This window comes from Buteo buteo, chromosome 25 (assembly GCF_964188355.1).
Source record: "Buteo buteo chromosome 25, bButBut1.hap1.1, whole genome shotgun sequence".
In the NCBI taxonomy this organism is placed as follows: domain Eukaryota; kingdom Metazoa; phylum Chordata; class Aves; order Accipitriformes; family Accipitridae; genus Buteo; species Buteo buteo.
In genome coordinates, this window is record NC_134195.1 from 1,475,161 (window position 1) to 1,492,999 (window position 17,839).

General features: G+C 50.7%; 1 protein-coding gene across 4 annotated transcripts in view; it reads left to right on the forward strand.

The window, feature by feature from the left end:
* The first annotated feature begins 2,031 nt into the window (after window positions 1-2,031).
* Window positions 2,032-17,839, forward strand: part of ARHGEF7 (Rho guanine nucleotide exchange factor 7) — a 127,019-nt gene continuing 111,211 nt past the window's right edge. The window contains exons 1-2 of one of the 4 annotated variants that reach the window (XM_075057453.1): window positions 3,019-3,354; window positions 16,713-16,799. In XM_075057453.1, coding sequence (XP_074913554.1) covers window positions 3,190-3,354; window positions 16,713-16,799 — 252 coding nt within the window. In that variant the 5' untranslated portion in view covers window positions 3,019-3,189. Of the gene's footprint in view, window positions 2,049-3,018; window positions 3,355-16,267; window positions 16,625-16,712; window positions 16,800-17,839 lie in introns of those variants that run through there. The other 3 variants (XM_075057447.1, XM_075057449.1, XM_075057452.1) reach the window with 3 other exon arrangements.

Sequence of the window (17,839 nt, forward strand, 5' to 3'; positions counted from 1 at the left end):
TTCCCGAGTTCACCAACACCGTCTTTGGCGTATCGATTTTAACTGACACCTTCAGCTGACAGGTAGTCATTCCACAGCAAAGAGAGCTGGCGATGCTGAACTTGTGATACCTGGTTTTGGTAACTGCAAAAGACTCACTCCCCTACAAGCCTCGAGATACTTTTGAGAAGTAGGTTTAACTAGACATGGAAATATATCTCCGAGTTTAATACAGAAGTGTTGCTTTGTTGGGGTAAGGTTTTTACTCAGAGGGATGGAAGCCTCCCTAGGCTAAAACGACAGAGAGGATTACGTATAGCACAGGAATCCCAGCACAGCGATTGATCCAGTATGACCCCTGTATAGCTAATTACAGACTGTCAAGGCAATTTCTGTTCAAGCTGGACCGATATTTAATTAGTCTCCTCCCCACTGCTATCCTGACCTTGGTTTGGCACGGGGAAAGCAGAGAGTTGTATATCTGGCCAAAGCATCTCATTGCCGCTCCGGGGGCAGGCAGACGAGGTATTAACAGCTGGAAATGAAAACCGGCAAATGAGAGTCCACAACGAAGCAGCAGCTTTCCTTACCTGCTATTTCTTTCCTCTCCTGCTCTCCCTCCTCTAAAACCTGTTGCTCAGGCTAGACGACTAAATAAAACCCACACAAGTACAATTGCCGTTTGGTGACTTCCACTTAATTTGTAGCGCAGAACAGAGGAGGTGTCTCCACTGGTAACTTTTTGGTGAAAGCGAAAACTGGTAATTTATTCCTGCTGCTTTGTCTTTCAACCAGTTGCTAATCCATGGCAGAAATTTACCTTCTGCCTTGCGCCTACCTGGTTTCCCTAGTAACTCCTCGTAAGAATATGACAAAAGCTTGGAAAAGGCCAATTAAATTGTCAACTGCTTAATCTTTATTTAGGAAAAATGATGTGCTGTTAAATCTACTAGATCTCTGCCAAAGCTGGCTGACATATTTCATAGAGTAATTCTTTCTCTCTTGTTCAAAAAAGGGCCCAGATATTATTAAACCAAAAAAAATTGTCAAAATATAAAAATCTCTGCTTGCGTAACAAGATTTAAGACCTGGAAGTTACCTGAACCTACATATGTGCTCTGTATCTATCCTTTATTTATGAGTGTCAGTAACAAGATGACTTTTTCAGCTTTGCATATATTTAAAATGTTTTGCAGAAAAAGGTGGTTAAAATCATGCCTCTCGATGCCTTCAGAAAGAGGTTAGATTGCCTAAACATTATCAAAATGGGTGCTTAAATAAAGATATCATCACTTTATGATTTAGAAGCAAAAGTGGGACCAAAGTCAGGATAGAAGAGAATCAGAACAGCTTTAATTGTGAAGCAGAGGAGGAGTGCAGGTTGGCGGTAATTGCACGTTTCCTTGTTTGTGTCACTTCAAACCCCCCACCATGGCACGGGTTCCACTTGCTGGGTGGTGCAGATGCAAAATGTCTGTCTGTCCCACGCGCCTGCGGTACAGACGGACAGGACTGGGGGCACGCAGGAGGAAAGGGTCAAACAAGGCAGCAGTGCAGAGGGTTCGGGAGGTTTGCAGGGGAAAGCCTGACAAGGAAGGAAGCCAGGAAGGGATTGGCATGCTCCTAAATCTTTCAGGCACTCCACTTTTTTCCTCTGAAGATTTGGAAATGGTTCCCACGCCTGTGACAAGCTTCTTTCAAAGGTCTCCAGGTAGGCCATCCGCACAGCAAAATCCCGATGGCAAAAATCAGCCACGGTTGTGTTCTTCATAGCGAACCAGCTGTCGGGTGGGAAGCTGTTGCTCAAAACACACGAAGTGGCAAAAGACAAAGTTCCAAATGGTTGATACTAACGAATTTTGGAAGAGGCATCACACCTCAGCTGTTGGAGTTTAAGAAAACCTGTTTCTATTACAGATCAGAAGGAGATTGAACGTTGGAGTTGGACGCTCTCATCTCGAACCCAAAGGCGTTCCTGAGGAGAGCCTGGGCTGGCCCGCGGTCCGGCGGGGGGGAACTCAGGACCAGGAGAAGAACCCACCAGACCTGCTGCTCGGGCCGCGGACGCGGTGAGCCGGACTGGGAGCAGAACCACGGAGTGAGTTCAGGGGTTGACAATGTCCCCTCAGACACCGCCTTGGCGGCAGAGGGGCCCCGCTGGGTCTGAAGGAAATACGGTGATGGCGGTAGGGTCCTGGCCGAGCACGGCTGTGAGGAATGGGCCCGGCCGTGAGGGAATGGGCCTGGCCGTGAGGGACCGGGCCCGGCCGTGAGGGAATGGGACCGGCCGTGAGGGACGGACTCGGCCGTGAGGGAATGGGACCGGCCGTGAGGGACGGACTCGGCCGTGAGGGAATGGGACCGGCCGTGAGGGACCGGGACCGGCCGTGAGGGACGGACTCGGCCGTGAGGGACCGGGCCCGGCTGTGAGGAACGGGCCTTGCCAGCGTGAGAAGCAGAGGGACGCGTCCGCCGCCCTGCTCCTCCGGGGTCATCCCTCCCAGCCCTCCGAGGCACCGACATCGCCTTCCCCCCTCCCAGCCGCGGCCCGTCGGGGCGGCAGCCGACGACGGGAGGGAGCCGCGCCGGGGATGGCCGGCGGCGAGCCGCGGGCGCGGTGGCGAGGAAGAAGCGGGCCGGGGCTCCCCAGCGGGGCTTCCTCGCCCCACGGGAAGGCAAAAAAACCGCGCTGGGGGGCGGGAATCAGTCGGGCCGGTGCCGCCGGAGGTGAAACGGAATGAAAACGCACTAGCGTCCCGCGGGGGGGGGGGGGGGGGGGGTGTCGGTTCCTCCCGCCACCGTGTTAGGCCGCCGGTGCCCGCCCCGCTGCGCTGCGCTGCGCGCTCCGCGGAGGCGCCGTCCGCCCGCCAGGGGGCAGCCTCCGCCCGCCCCTCCGGCGCGGAGCGGAGCGGCGCGGAGCGGCGCGGGGGGCTCTCCGCGGGCGCGCTGCCGCCAGTGATGTCATGGGGCGGCGGCGGGAGGGGGGGGTGGGGGGGCGCGTGTGTGTGTGGTGTGTGGGGGGGGCGGGGAGGAGGCGGCACTGCAGCTGCATGTGTCTGTGGCGGCGGCGGGGGGGGCCGGGGCGTCGTCATCTGCATTCACATGGGGGCGGCGCCGGCCTCCGCCTGAAACCCCCGCCCCGGGGAGACACAAAACCCCACGCGAGGCGCGGGGTGCCGCGACCCCCGCCCCGCCGCCGCCTCCGCCGCCATGAATTCGGCGGAGCAGACCGTTACGTGGCTGATCGCCCTGGGCGTGCTGGAGTCGCCCAAAAAGACCATCTCCGACCCCGAGGGCTTCCTCCAGTCCTCCCTGAAGGACGGGGTGGTTCTCTGCCGCCTGCTCGACCGCCTGCTCCCGGGCACCATAGACAAAGTAAGTGCCCGGTCGTCCCGTCCCCCCCCCCCCCATCTCCTCCCGGCCCCGCCGCCCTTTGTGCAGCCGGGCCCGCCGCCCCCGGACCCGGCCTCGCCCGCCGCCGGGCCCCCCCGGGCCGCCTCCGCCCGGGCGGGAGGGATGGGGGGGTCGTGTCGTGTGTCCCCCCCCTCACACACACACACACCGGGCCCGAGGTTGGGGGGGGGGTGGTTGGGGTGCGCCCGTGGGGGGGGGCAGCCTGGCTGAAGAGGGCTTCTCCCTTGAGGGCCACGGTTTTCCAAGTGTTTTCCGTAAAAAAACGCTTCGCTCTCCACATCGGAGTCCTGGCTGTGCATGAGAGAAGCGTTTTTTTGAGGGGGGGGAGTTACGGATCTTTCCTGGCGTGCCACGAACCGGCTGCAAACTTGTCTACGCAACTGCTGGAATAGTCGTTGCCTCACCTCGCTCGGGAGGTGATTCAGCTCATCCCTCCCAGCCCCTGAAGGACATCTTAGTGTTTGATGCTTCATTTTCCTGAAGGCTGTTTTAGCGTTATTTGGGTCTTCTGCTGCTTGGTAGCCTGTGGAAAAAAACATCTCGTTCTTTTCGGGGTGAAAAAACGCGTCGCAGCTCTCTCCTGCGTTGCGTTTGAAGAAAATGTACTCTGTCAGGTAACTTTTATGTGTTATGTGTGCGTACGTAATTCCCGTCGTAGCTCAACTAGAGGGGAGGGGTTTTATTTTTGGTACTGTGCCCCGAGACTTGGGACAATGCAGTTGTCTCACCTGGCGTTCAACAGCGTAGCGACCCGCGTGTTGGCAAAACTTTCCTTAGGAGCCGATGCAAGGTAGTGAGGAGAAGACTGATGAAGGTCATCAGCTATGCTGATGGGAAAACTTGCATTTTTCGCCTTTTGCAGTTGGCAGACCACTCCATGCATTGGAGCCTGCTGACAATGGGCTGCTTCTTACCTTTCGTGGCCCTTCTTCAAGTAGTCCGCCGACCCACAAAGTTGAAAACCAGTGCTTTGAGCTTGGTAGGGCACTGGACTAGACTGTTTCCCTTCAGTTCTTCTGTCTCCCACCGACTGGGGTTGTTACTGGTTTGTGTTGTACTGTAGCATGGAGGTCGTGGCTCTGGACTGGAGTCCCGCTCTGCTGGCTGTAGTAGGTCGTTCCTGCCCCCCTAAAGTCACAAGCAAATTAGGAGGCGGCGTGGGGATACGGAAACCCTGCGGGAGCCCGCGGTGCTACCGAAGGGCAATGGAAGCAACGAGAGCAAGGGCAGCATGTTGGCGGCGGTGTGAGCCTGGCTACCTCGGGGTCCACCACGGTGACTGGCAGAGATAGCTGGGACAGCTGAAGCCACCGCTTTCCCAAAAGTGGCTGTTTGTGTGATAGAGCTGAAGAGGACGTGTCTCCCCCCCCGAGGCTCTGCGGCTTTGTGGCCGTGGTACGTGAGGTGCGAGCTGCTGTCCAGTACGCTGGGCTGTAAACTGCAGCTCGGGAGCCGAGGTGACACGTGTGATGTGGGGCCGAGGGCAGGGACCCCCTTGGCGTGGGGATCCCCCCGCCTGGCCACCCACCCGCTTGGGCAGGCTCTGCCTGTGCCTCCTCGACCCCAGGTTCTCTTGCCTGGTGGCACCAAGTCTGAGGAGGGTCTGGGCAGCCCGTCCGGCCGTGCCGCTCAAGGCGTTCTCTGAGAGCATCTCTCCAAAATCCTGTGGCTTTGGGTCCTGAGCTTCGGGGCAGAAAAAAGTTTTTCCCCTTGTGCAGATGTCAAGCCTTGCAAAATGGGGTCCTGAACTCAATTTGGGAAACGGGCACTACTGAACAGTGAAATAAATAAAAGAGCATGACAGGAATAAGTGTTAGAACAGTGTTTCCCAAGTTAACGTGTTTTTCCGTGTATGGTATAACTAGGGACAGCTCTGTTAGTGTGAATGAGAGGCTCTCTTCTCTCTTCACGTCAGAGGAGCGAACACCTCTGATGCTCGGGCAGGGGGTCCCTCCACAGCACCCACACCCAGAGGAGGGTTTGCAGGGGGGCACAGCTCCCCACAGCCTACCCCACCACCGGCCTGGCCTGCCAGGGGCCGTCGGGGGCTTCTCATGGACCTCGTGGCGCAGGGTTTGCGGTGGGTGGTGCGTGGGCTGGGACGGGAGCCAGGGCAGGAGGAACACTGGCGCGTCGCAGCCTCCCACCTCCCCGAGCTCGTCCCGCGTCGAGCAGGGCGCTGGGACGGGCGGCGGCCGGAGGTGCCTGCCGACCTAGTGTGTCTCCTCCAGCTTTGGCTTAGGTAAAGTCTGGCTGGGGAGAAATCATCCTTTTTTATTTTTTTTTTATTAGGTGCTTTTTTATTTTTTCTGCGGGCGAACTGTACTTATTTTTCTGGGCTTTCACGTTGCGCTTTCTAATTCATAGGTGCGTCTGAGAGACTCATGAACTCATTTTCCCATCCAACTTTGTGAATATTCTTTTTCTGCAGACTCAGAGTATATACCACATACTTCTTTCATGCTCTCAGCTGCTGTTATAAGTCTGAACTATTTCCATGATACTTACTTTTTTTTGTTTGTTAATAAAAAAAAAAAAATTACATCCTTCCCTGTATTATGTTATTTTTTCAATGTCTTTTTTGCTGCTACTGTTTATTAGGTTTTTTTTTTTTTATTGAGTGCATTTTAAATGTGAGCCCTTTCATTCCTTATTTGTCCTGAAAGCCCCCAGATCAAACTGGACATTTTTGAAGTCTAAAAGATAAAAGGTTTGTCCCACAGATGTAGACTCATTCAGTTCTTAAAATCACTTGAGATCATAACTTTCTGTAAATATCTGACATCAGCAGACACTTTGCAGACTCACAGAGCTCATTTTTCTGTAAATACATAGTAGTAACTAAACCCAAAGAGAACATTTAAAAAAAAAAAAGTTTTAAAGAAGAAGGAATGTTTATCAGTTGGGGTTTTTTTAAGATGTTTTCTAGAAAATGCTATAAATGCATTTCTTTCTTTCAAAAACTGTTTAGAAAGAGGATTCAATATGTGCAGGAATGCAATAATACATTTTTTGATATTTTGTGCTTTTTTTAAAGCCTCTGGGTACCCTGAGAGTAATTAGTAGAAGGTTTTTAATAAATAAAGGTTGTGTGACCATAAAAGGAATCAAGCACTTGAAGGTCAAAGAACAGATTTTTCTCAAGTCGATAAAACAAATTAGTGGGTTTCAAGGCTGGTTAGTATATTCTTCCTTTAGACTGCTGTGTATTTGTATACCGTCCTTGCACAGAATAATGTACAGAGCTCCTTGTCAGGAAGTTTTGGCTAAATTTGTTTACGTTAGAGTCATCTTCTATCTTGAACAACGGCTAAGGACAGATATTAAATTCACCAGATCCCAAGAACTCTTGAACAAAAATACTTTGGAAAGCAATGTTACTACAGACTGCTTCTTTCATGTTGGGGCTCCCATTTAACATCGTTGCGATTCCTTTGCGTTTTGAGAGAGACCGTGACAGGTTAAAACAAAATAGTTGGGTTAGGCAGTGTGATGGCACTGCTCAATAACCTTATCCCAAACACAGGAAAGGAACAAAAGGGAGACCAGTTACTTGAAAAAAAAACACAACCCCAAACCACAAAACCAACAAAAACCACAACAGCTTCCCCCACCCCGACCAAACCCAGCCACGTCTTAGTTTTTTAAAGCGCAGAGATGTGTGCTGAAACACAGTGGTCAGTTGATCTGCTCTAAAAGGTAGGGAATTGCTGAATTCAAGTCCTTTGAATGAAAAGCCATGGTTTCAAGTTACAGGATTTCAACCCTGCACTGTAAAATTGAGTTACTTTGATGGCAGGGGAGAGGATCCCCGTGGAAGCATTGCAGTGCGGTCGTCTGCCGCTTAGATGCTTTTCCTCGCAGAGATTGTCTTCCAAACAGATTCCTCCATCGCAGACCAGTTTGACCCACTTTTGACGTTGTAAACAGAGATCAGAACTGGAGCGGGAATTTTCCTTGTCATATGAGGCTTCGCGCTCCATTAAGTTTTGTTTGTACTTTCATTTTTGGTCAGCTGTTGGACAGAAAGCATCATTTGGAGGACAGCTTTGTTCCATTTGGGGAAAATGGGGAAGACTGATGGGGGGATGCTGTGCAGCAGCCATTTGGCACCTCGTGGTCCCCCCCCTGCTCCTGCTAGGGGCTCCTGGAGGGGATGAGAGCAGCTGGTTCAGCGCTTTGAAGCCAGGGGATGGGGAAGCGTGCCGGGTCTCACACGCCTTGGCCCCCCCCTCCGTCAAACAGACCATCCCCAGCCGTTGCGCCGAGTGTAGGATTAAACAACCCCGAAGCTGCTCGGCTGCGTGTGGGAGGCAGATCCAAAACACAGCCGCTTCCTCTCGCCGCTCCCCACGGCCGAGGGGCGAGAGGAGCAGTGCGGGGCTGGCCCCGGGAAAATAAATACAGCTCTCTCTTGCTGGCTGAGACTTGGTGTGTGGCTGGAAGAAAACTTCGTTCTCCCCGTGGAGGATTGGGCACTGGTGTCGATATTAATTTGGTTGTTAATTGGGATAGTATCAGGACTGATGGCAGCAAAGATTAGGATCTTTTTATAAATACCTCGTGTATTAGTATGATTCTCTTTTTAATGACGGAGGTCTTTGGCTAGATGAGGTGTTCTGAATTGTGATTTAGGAAGAAGTTAACTCTTGGTGACTCACAAGGCAAATGAATTGCTGTGTATGAACGCAAGCGCTGAAGGAGGGTCAGAGTCCCCAAAAGGAGGGTTCGGGCTGCCCCGTGCGGCAGCTGTCTCGCCAGCCTTGTCCTCGCGATGGGTGTGCGCACCTACGGCTCTGGCAAAGGGAGGTGTATGTTCACTTATCTCTGATTTCACATGGATGTATCGGGGCCAAGTACTTCTGCCCTGTTGTGACAAGGTGTGACTTGGACGTGGTATTTCAAGCATTGCAAAGGAAGAAGAAAGGGAAGTTGTTTGGGAGCCAGGTTAATAACAAGTGGTGGTTTTTATAGCCCAGTACCTTTGTGGAGGGTGCAACGCCGGCTGTGAGCTGACTGTGGAGCCCAGGCAGAGCTCAGGAACCATGGTGAGCATCCCACCCATGGTGCAGAGGTTACTACTCCTAAGGTAGCAGTTACCAGGTGCTGGTTGCCCCCAAGCAATCTGAATTTTGGAAATTCTTCTGGCAGGCTGGCTCTGCCCTGGCAGCCCTGGTGAGGCTATCGGGGTCTGCCTGGCTGAACTGAAGGGCTGTCCTGCTTTCTCTCACTGAAATCTGTTGGGAACGTATTGCAGACGCTGGTATTGCAGCAGCAGCAGAAGGTCATCGTAGGACTAGACCTGGGAGGCAGGAAGCCAAATCTGCATTTTAATGTGCATATGCTCTCCCCCCCCGGCAACAGTCCTTACACAGAGCCTCCCAAGGAGATTATTGTGCTTCTGGCAAGAATAATCCGTGGCAGGCAGCTGTGCCTGCCGTGGCTGCGTGCTTGGGGAGCACCGGCGTGCGTGCGGATGCTGTTGCTCCAGGGTGGAAGCACTGCGAGGGCAAGCAAAGCGCCGGGGGAAGGCTATCCCAAGAGAAGTTGTAAGAGTGCCTTTTTCCTGAATACATGCTGTTCTCATACGTGTTACTGTGAGTTTCTTAGGGGTTTGTTCAGCCCTGTTATGGAGTTGTCATTTACCACGTTACTCCTGTTTCTTTGCGAGAGCAGGGGTGCACGGATGCACCGAAGGAGGATGCCCTTGCATTTCCCATCTATGCACTGACTCTGTAATTCTGGTGACTGGGATGTTATCCAGAGAAACACAGTCTGCCTGTGTGCGCTGAGGAAGCAGAGGACGTGCATCTGTGTTTGCTGTCTTTTTCCTTGAAAATCAGACCCTTTTAATGCGTAAGGATCTAGACTGAATTAAATAAGGGCATGCCAGACCCTGAGAAGAGGGGGCGATTAAGGAAACTGCTGGGGACTAAATTGTTTTTGTGACTAAATACAGAAAGGTAATGTAGTTTTGCTGGTTCTACTCTTGTTAATGTCCTTTCCACAGTTTCTCGATGCATTCTTTCTATGTCTGTGCATAATATGGACAACAGACAAGGCAATTCCTTAGCCCTCAGGTGCCCTACTGCTACCCAGGCCATCCACTGAACGCTGTGTCTCTGTGGGGAAGAGGAAGAGCTGGGGAGATGCCACCAGCATGCTCCCTCTGGTTACTGCTGCGTGCTAGTGGCTGAGGGCACCACGTCGTTCAGCTGAAAATGTTTAAGACTGTAATTCAAGCCTTAGAAAAACTGGAAGTCTGGCTTTGAAAATGAAGTTGACAAATTATATATGAATGTAAATGTGTTTATACATATATATACACACATATAGGTACTGAAAATCCGGCTTTGAACCACTGAAGAGAATTCAATATACATCTTTCTTAAATAACAGTTTTATTTAGTTGTTACTCAGTGGCTGTGATTTGAAGAGCTGGAACCTTAAAACATTTCAAGCATGACAGGGCTTGCAAAAATACTGTGAGCTGGCAGCACGGAAGCGGCGTCAGTCTTGCACCTTGGCTGGCTGAGCTTTACTCCCTGATCCTCAGGCAGTGTGACACTCCCGCGCTCTCCCCGACTTTGCTGCGTGGAGCAAAGCCACCTTCTCTCCACATCTCTCGGTACGACGTGGTTGCTGCCATCACCCGCTGCCGGCACCGCGGAGTCGAGGAGGGGTGGCCGGCCTCATCTGCAAGAAGTTCCTGTTGTGCCCCTCCTCGCCACGGACCTTTGGCATCTGGTGGGCAGAGTCCCCTCTTGGCCCACGAAATGCTGCTGGGGTCTAAGAGCATTTCGTTCAGGTCTCCGTTTTCCTGCTCTGCAGTGAGTGCCGTTGGATGATGCTGGCAGCTTGCCCAGGAGAGGGTCTCCGCTGCAGGGCTTTGGTGGTCCTGTGGAATATTTGCACACAGAGAGAGGGGGGGAAAAAAGCAGTAAAAATCATACACACACACCCCCGCCGGTGCAGCTGTGCTGACAGAGAAGTGCTTTTGTTGGCTTCGTTAATGTCATTGGGGGAAGCGGTACCGTTAGACTGGCAGAGGAATTCCCTCTCTGGCATATGTTACATCCACACCAAGGAGCGATGCCAGCATATCTAGCAGCAGAGCTCTCCCAGTGTAAACAAACCCTGAGTGATTGGGGGAGCTGCTGCTGCTGCGGCTGTCACTAATAGTGGTGTCCAAGGGCAAGAGGCTTGGGAACCTCCATCCTAAATTATTTCATAAAAAGTGGGCACCTGTCACTTCTCAGAGAGGATGCACTGTTGAGTTCTTCCAAAGGACACTCAAAGGACTCTTGTAAGTCCAGGAGATGACTGGAGTTTGGGCCGCTAAGCATATGAAGGCTCACTGTGTTAAAGTCCCAGATGGGGTCAAGAACATAGGTGCACTCTTGCTTTTGCCTTCTGCTGTGTCTTAGCTCTTGGTTAACTTCAAGGCCGGGTATCCTCCTCGGCATATAAGAACTTTGGGGCATATTTTAAGGCACCTGCCTTCCCCTTTGTGCTGTGTGCAGAGCCTAGGCAAATTCTTGCATGAACCCTGGAAATTTAAAATTTGGGCACCTTAGTACATGGCTTGTAGGAGCTTCAGTCTTTTACTGGATCTAGCTCTTATGATCTATGCTGACTGACTGCTGCTGTGTTTTCAGAGGTAGGTTTCCTCATGCTAAAATACAGGCGTCTAGCACCCGGTAACTGCTGTGTGGCTTATTGAAAAGTTTGTGGGCAGCAGGTTTTCTAAGTTGGGAAAAGTCAGTACTAAAGAGCTACAGTACCGCAGAAGCAGTATCGTGTTAAGATCTGGTGCTCTATCAAGACACCTAATTTTAAAAGAAAAACTGCGCCTTGCTGAGAATGCTGATCTGTGGTTTTAGTTTAATTTTAGCATCCTGCTAAGGTCACCTAACGCCACCAGCAAGATGTGCGATCCATGAAGTGGTTGGGCTCAACTGCAGAGTGCTCCTCAGAGACGTGGAAGATGCGACCCTTTAAAATCCAGCTGTGACTCCTGCTGTCCTGGGAGGAGCGTGGGGCTCCATCCGCAGTCCTCTGAGCCCAGCTCTGTTCACCACCTACGGAGGGAGTGCCATACCTGCCATCGGTCCCTAGCAAGCCTCTCAAGAAGCCACTCCTTCTTTTCCATCCCTGCTGGGGGCAATTTATGAGGGCCAGTGCTCTGGGACAGAGGACGGAGCAGGAAACTTGAATGCCCCAAGGGATGGACCCTGCTGGGCATGGGAGCAGGAGTGGACAGGAGATAGCACGGCTGGGAGCGGTGGGGAGGGAAGGAACCTGCAGGAGTTGCTGGACAGTGAATCAACCTGCAGCTTCACAGCCCAGGTTAGGGTGAGAATGGCCTGGTTTCCTCATCATCATTTTTTTAAATCTCATTTTTATCCATGAATGCAAACCCTGGTGACAAAGCCCAGCCTGCAGCACTTGCACAGAAGATGTTCGCCTCTGTGCTCCATTGGAAGACCAGTTGCCCTTGATGTTGTGCCTTAGCCACTGAAAGGGGCTGGACACAAAACACGGCTGCTGTGGGACCGAATGTGATCCACAGGACCCTTTCATGAGCTTTGTTGCGTGGTTCATTTATAGTGTTTTTACAGATTAGGTTGCGGTAATGCTCTGTATGTACAAGGTGTTCTGAAACCTGGAGAGAAATCAGTTTCCTGCTGCAAGGCAGATACGGTGTAAAAGGCTCCAGGCAGGATGAACAGGGTGCAGGAAAAATGGTCCGGCACATTGTGGCAGAGGACAGCACCCTCATCCACCCTGTCCCTACAACACCTCCTTTTGGGATTGTATTCTTCTGTGATGCTCTTCACAGTGCAGGGCTCCCTCTTCACGGGGTTTTGCCCTAGTACCCCTGCTTGAGGGCCAAGTCTTCGAACTCCAGACTCAGGCAGTTGTACTCCTGAACAGGACATTTTTAAGTGTCTGCTGGACATGCCTACTAGTTTGCAGCTACCTGTTATGTTCTCTATTAGTTTCTGCTTTCTCCTAACTGAGATAATCTTACATAGTAAACCATGTTGTACATATTTTATGTCATGCTAGGTAAATGATTGATTTTTTTTTTGTATTTACGTGTATTAACTCTGCTGTCATTCAATCTCTTCCTATTGCCCTCATGGCAGATCGCAGTTTATGTTTGAAGACCTCATACACCTCTCTTCTTTCACTCATTTTGTCAACTTGTTTGTTAGATAAATGCAAGTATACAGCTAGTTTTCCGTACATGTAGCTCAAGATGTCTCCTACTTCTTATTAATTTCTCGTGTTTACTTATTGCCATCAAAGGACTTTTTTTCCTTTTAAACTCCTTATTTCATACATTCCTTGCTTATTTTCTTCATATACTTTCCCTGTTCAAATGAACTAATGGTAGCCTTTTTCATTTTTTCTAAGACCACCCCGGTCCTTGATACTGCCTGTCTCCACAATGCCCTTTTTAATGCATTTGTCATTGATGATTAAAATGATAGATTTAAACTGATCGAAAGGGATGTAACATTTAGCTAGGTACCATCTATTTGTATTGCAAATATTCTCCATCTTTTCTGGATGGCGGAAGATGTGCTTTGCTCCTTGATAGCTGCAGTGTATAACATAAGTGTCCTCATTGAACTATCCGTGATTTCCAGAACTACTCCCTGAGAGATTAAATCTTAATCAGAGCCTGTCCCTGAACCACGAAGAAGTGGTTTAAACTGTTGCTGCTCTGTGTATTGCCTTCCACTTGTCTCTTTGGATTCCACTGTGGAGTCCCAGTCCCTAATTAAGAATCTGTCAGGTCCCTCTGGAATTCCTGTCTTTTCTAATTACTATTAATCTTTTTTTATTTGTATTACTAGAGCACATAGAGGTTCCAGTTGGACACTGAGGCCTCTTTGTACTGGGACTTGTATAGACATATAAGAAGACAGCCCCTATTAATGAACTAAGGGTGTTGGTCTGTGAAAGCAAGAGGATGAAGCAAATACCGGAAAGGAAAATATGTAACCTCTTTATTTCCTTGGCTTTATGTGCATGCAATCTACTTTTTATTAAGCTAAGTAATTTTGGAGTATGACTCTAATTTTATTTTATTTTGTTTATTCTTTCTCTCTGAGTATATTTGCCATCTTTCAGGCAGACTAGAACTTACCTGCCTGTGGTCTGCTTGCAGTTATGTTCTGTTACGTTTTGAATAGTCTGCGAGGCTATAAATGTGATCCGTGAGAGAGAGGTCACCCTCCTGACCTGCCTATAACTGTATGTGAAGGATGTCGTATACCGTAAGTGTGATTTTTAACACGGACTTGGCCCACATAATTGCACTTTGAGATTCTGTCAGAGGGGCTGAGTTTGTTACTCAGATCCCTCACCGTGTTTCTCGGCCATCTGTAGGAGAAGGTTGCCAGAATCACATTAAGATTTCCCAGGTAAATAACTTAAGGGGTTTGGTTCTTTTCATGGGATCATTAACACTTTAAATTTGTAGCGGGATACAAATGCTAAGGTATTTTTACATTCGTTACCCATACACTTCTCTCTCCTCTTGGATAAAAATGCCACTGTAGCCACAGAGCTGAGAAAATGTGGCCTGCTTCTCGCATCACCCCTGAAGTCTTTCCCCTTGTTTTGTGAGAAAAGAAATGGCATTTCTAAAGATTTACTGTAACTTCATTCTTTCGAAGGAAGATGATTTTTAACATACATTAGAGTACTGGTCTGTGAGACTTCAGCCCTACGTGTATTTGGCATTATTTTAAACTTCCAGACCTGACAGAGGACAATTTGCAGGGTTTGGGTTTTCTTTGCTCATTGTTTCTTTAATCTTTAATTGGAAGTTTTTGCCCTCCTCTAATCAGATGTCCCTCCTTATCCCTGCACCACCCCCACCCCCCCTTTTTTGGCCTACTTCCAGGTATTGTGCAGTCTTTTATGAATTATGTGCAGTGCAGTCTTTTATGAATTATGTGCAGTCTCTTATAAGGTGGTAGTACATATATCTGGCTTTCTTACAATTACAGAGCTCTGTGCTTAACATGTTGGGGACTTAGGGAATAGTGTTAATGTGGCTTATGTTATGAGACAAGACATTTGGTTTTTTTAAGAGAAATCTAGGTTTACTTTGATTTCTTCTTAGAGTTTATTGTTTGGAGAGTAGAAGTAATTATAAGGTTTCTCAGAATGAAGGGAGGCCTTGATGAATGAAGTATAAGCAACAATGAAAATGGTGGGTGCAAAACAAGAGATGAGGAAGTATGACCTATAAAGGGAGATAAAACCCAGTTATTATGCAAATAGTTTAAGAAAAAAAAGTTATAAATTGCAACTATATAATTGTTAGGAACGTGGAGGAGACTAACAGGATTCTCAGGAACCTATTCCAACAAGGGATGTTGGCATGATTGACTAAGGTTGAGATTTCTTACTAGAATTAAGAAATAAAGTAATAGAGTAATCAAAAAGTATAACAAGCAAGAGGGATGAAGCTCATGACGTTTCCAAGAGGTTCTCTCACCACTTATATCCTTTCTAAACTTACTGAATTTATCTGTCGGGCTGTCGTACTCCCATGGGACTTCTTTGGCTTTCCCTTTGCATTTTAGTGTAGTAAAAGGGTTATTCTTAACCCATAGCAGTTTATCACAGTACCCAACAATTAGAGGAGTTTGATATATGTGTGCTTGCTTAAGGAAAGGAAAATTATTCATCTTGTATCGTTACCAAGTTCCTTGTATTACAAAATAGTGGCTTTCATTTAAAACTCATCTGAATTTTGTGCTTAGGAAATGATAGTGACTTGTGTTTTAAGTTTCTTCATACCAGTTTCACCCTGTCATGCTGTTGCATTTGTTAATTTTTGTGGCATCATGGGGTGAGAGATATCTTTGATACCCTATAAATGTATGGGAAGGCACTGCCTTGGTTTCAGGTTGGTGCAATGTTTGGAGTCGACCTTACGCCAAGTTCCCAGTGCTGTGGAGGTGGATTATGCTTGTGAGGTTTATGTAGCCTTGACGTACGGGTGCAGTTAACAAATCTTCCTTCCGAGTGTAATGCATAATCGAAGGACACGCCGTCCACCGCACGTTGCCTCCTTAGCTTCCAGCGACTTGCAGTGCACGTCTGTGCTTGGCTTTCCCCTTCCAACGGAACAGTGTCCAGGGCTGCAGGTCTGCTTACCTCTCTCAGTTTGGGCAACGCTTTGTTTGCTAAACTACTTCATAGAAATCAATGAATTTATTGTGAAATGATGCTTACGTGCACGCAGAATTTGAGTTGAGCTGTGGTAGGTTAAACTATGTCCCTGAAGCCCATGGGGCTGGCTGCTTTTCCGTGGAAGGTCTACGCTTGGCTTTCGGGGTAGAGGTTGAACCCAAGGCAGCACGAAGGCGGCTGCGGAGAGGACACGGCTGCGTTGCCAAAGGCTCTTTTCTCTTAAGTTTGGTCAAGGTTTTCCTCTTTGTGAAGCTGCTTTTCTTCTGGCGCAGGAAAAAGTTTAATAAACTGCAGGTAAACAGAGCTCGTTAACATCGGACCCTGGAATTGGTCGATCATTAACTCCGGGTACTGCTCTTCCCACTGAGATGTTTGGGGTATTTCTGGTACAATTCCTCGTCAGAAAACCGATCATTAAGGGCGAACCGAAGTCAAAACACCGGGGGGGGGGTGGGCGGGCGGGCACCGGCAGCCTGCAACAACCGACACGACCCACCCGCGACGTGGGCGCTTCACCCCCTGCACGATCGTTTCTCGCTGCGGCCCGGGGCGGGCGGGGCTGCGTCCCGGCTGCCCCTCAGCCCCGGGCCGGCCTCGCCTCGCCCTGCAGCCGGCTCAGGGGTTGTGTGTGTAGTATTATTTAAAAAAAAAAAAAAAAATTAATCAAAGACTAAGGCGGGGAGGCCTGTGGGCGCTCCCAGCCGGGCTCCCCGCCTTCCCTCCGCCGGCCGGGGCGGGGCGGGGGAGGGCCGGGCCGGGCCGCGCCTCCTTCCCTCCCTCTTTCCCTCTCTCCTTCCCTCTTTCCCTCTCTCCTTCCCTCTCTCTCCTTCCCTTCTTTCCCTCCTTCCTTCCCCTCGCCGCCCGGGGCCGCGCCCGGCCGGGGCCCCCCTGCCCGCCGCCCCCTGCCCTCGCACGCCATTTCCTGTCCTCCGTGTTTACTTCCCGGTTCAACCCCTTCAGTGGGAGCGATCGGCGCCGCCGCCGCCGCCTGCGGAGGGAGCGGGAGGTGAGGGGAGCCGGGGGGGGGACGCCGGGCCGGGCCGAGCCGAGGCGGTCCGGTCCCCGCGCTGAGCCGTCCGCCTCTTCTCTTGCAGGTGTACCCGGAGCCGCGGACGGAGGGCGAGTGCCTGAGCAACATCCGCGAGTTCCTGCGGGGCTGCGGTGCCTCCCTCCGCCTGGAGGTGAGTCGGGGCGGGGGCGGGCAGCGCCGGGCGGGGGGTGCCCGGCTCCATCCCCGCGGGTCGAGGAGGAGGGTGTGGGGGTGTGGGGGGGTTTCGCTGCCCGCCCGGCGCCGCGGGAGGCGGCCCTGCCCTCCCTTTGTGCCCGGGGAGGCGGGGGCGGCTGACAAGATGGTGGCGGCGGCCGCCCCTCCCCTGGCTGCGGGCCCGGGGCGGGGGGGAGAAAAAGCGCCCGGGGCTGCGCTCGGCGGCCTCTCTCCCCCTGACCGCCGGGGTCTCGGTGGCGGCTCCGCCGCGGCGGCGTGGCTTGGCTGGCCGACTGACCGAGGGGGTGGAACATTTCATGGGGATTCGTTCCCCCCCGCCCACGGTACCGCGGGGAAGGGGCTCGCTCCTCCTCACCGAGGGCTGGGGGAAGGTGACCCCCCCCCGGCTCTGTCCGTGCGGGGAGGGGGGGTTTGTCCGGCTCCGTTGCGGATAAAACCTTTGCTTTTCTGTTCAAGTGGGTTCTTGGTGATAAACGTATAAACGGCATCCGATTTATTTGTGAAGCTGCTTCTCGTGTGCCGGAGTTGGCTTACAGAAATTAAGTTGATAACGGCCAAATGAAACGCTAATTAAAGAAAATGGTAGGTGCTGTTCCTTCCGTTTAAATTTATGTTATGTAAAAGCCCAGCAAACTGCCATCTTCTCCAAATGTGCGTTCGCAGGGTTGCAAATTAGATAGTCATATATTATCAGTATATTTAGCTATAGCGAGTACATGCTGCCGTTGAGTTTACTTGATGTGTGTGCGTGGGAAGGAACTGATGCGATTAAAAACAGGTTGCAACTTCTGTGCATTGGAAAGTGAGAGGTATCACTGTTTCAGTCCTTAGAGGCATTTTTTGCATGGAAGAAATGGTTTCTAGTGCCTTTTTTTTGGGTGGAAGAAATGGTTTCTAGTGCTTTTTTTTGGGTGGAAAAAATGGATTCTAGGGCTTCTGAACTTAAATTAGCAAAGTGTTGCCTTATTTAGTTCTCAGGTTCTTGGAGTACCTCTG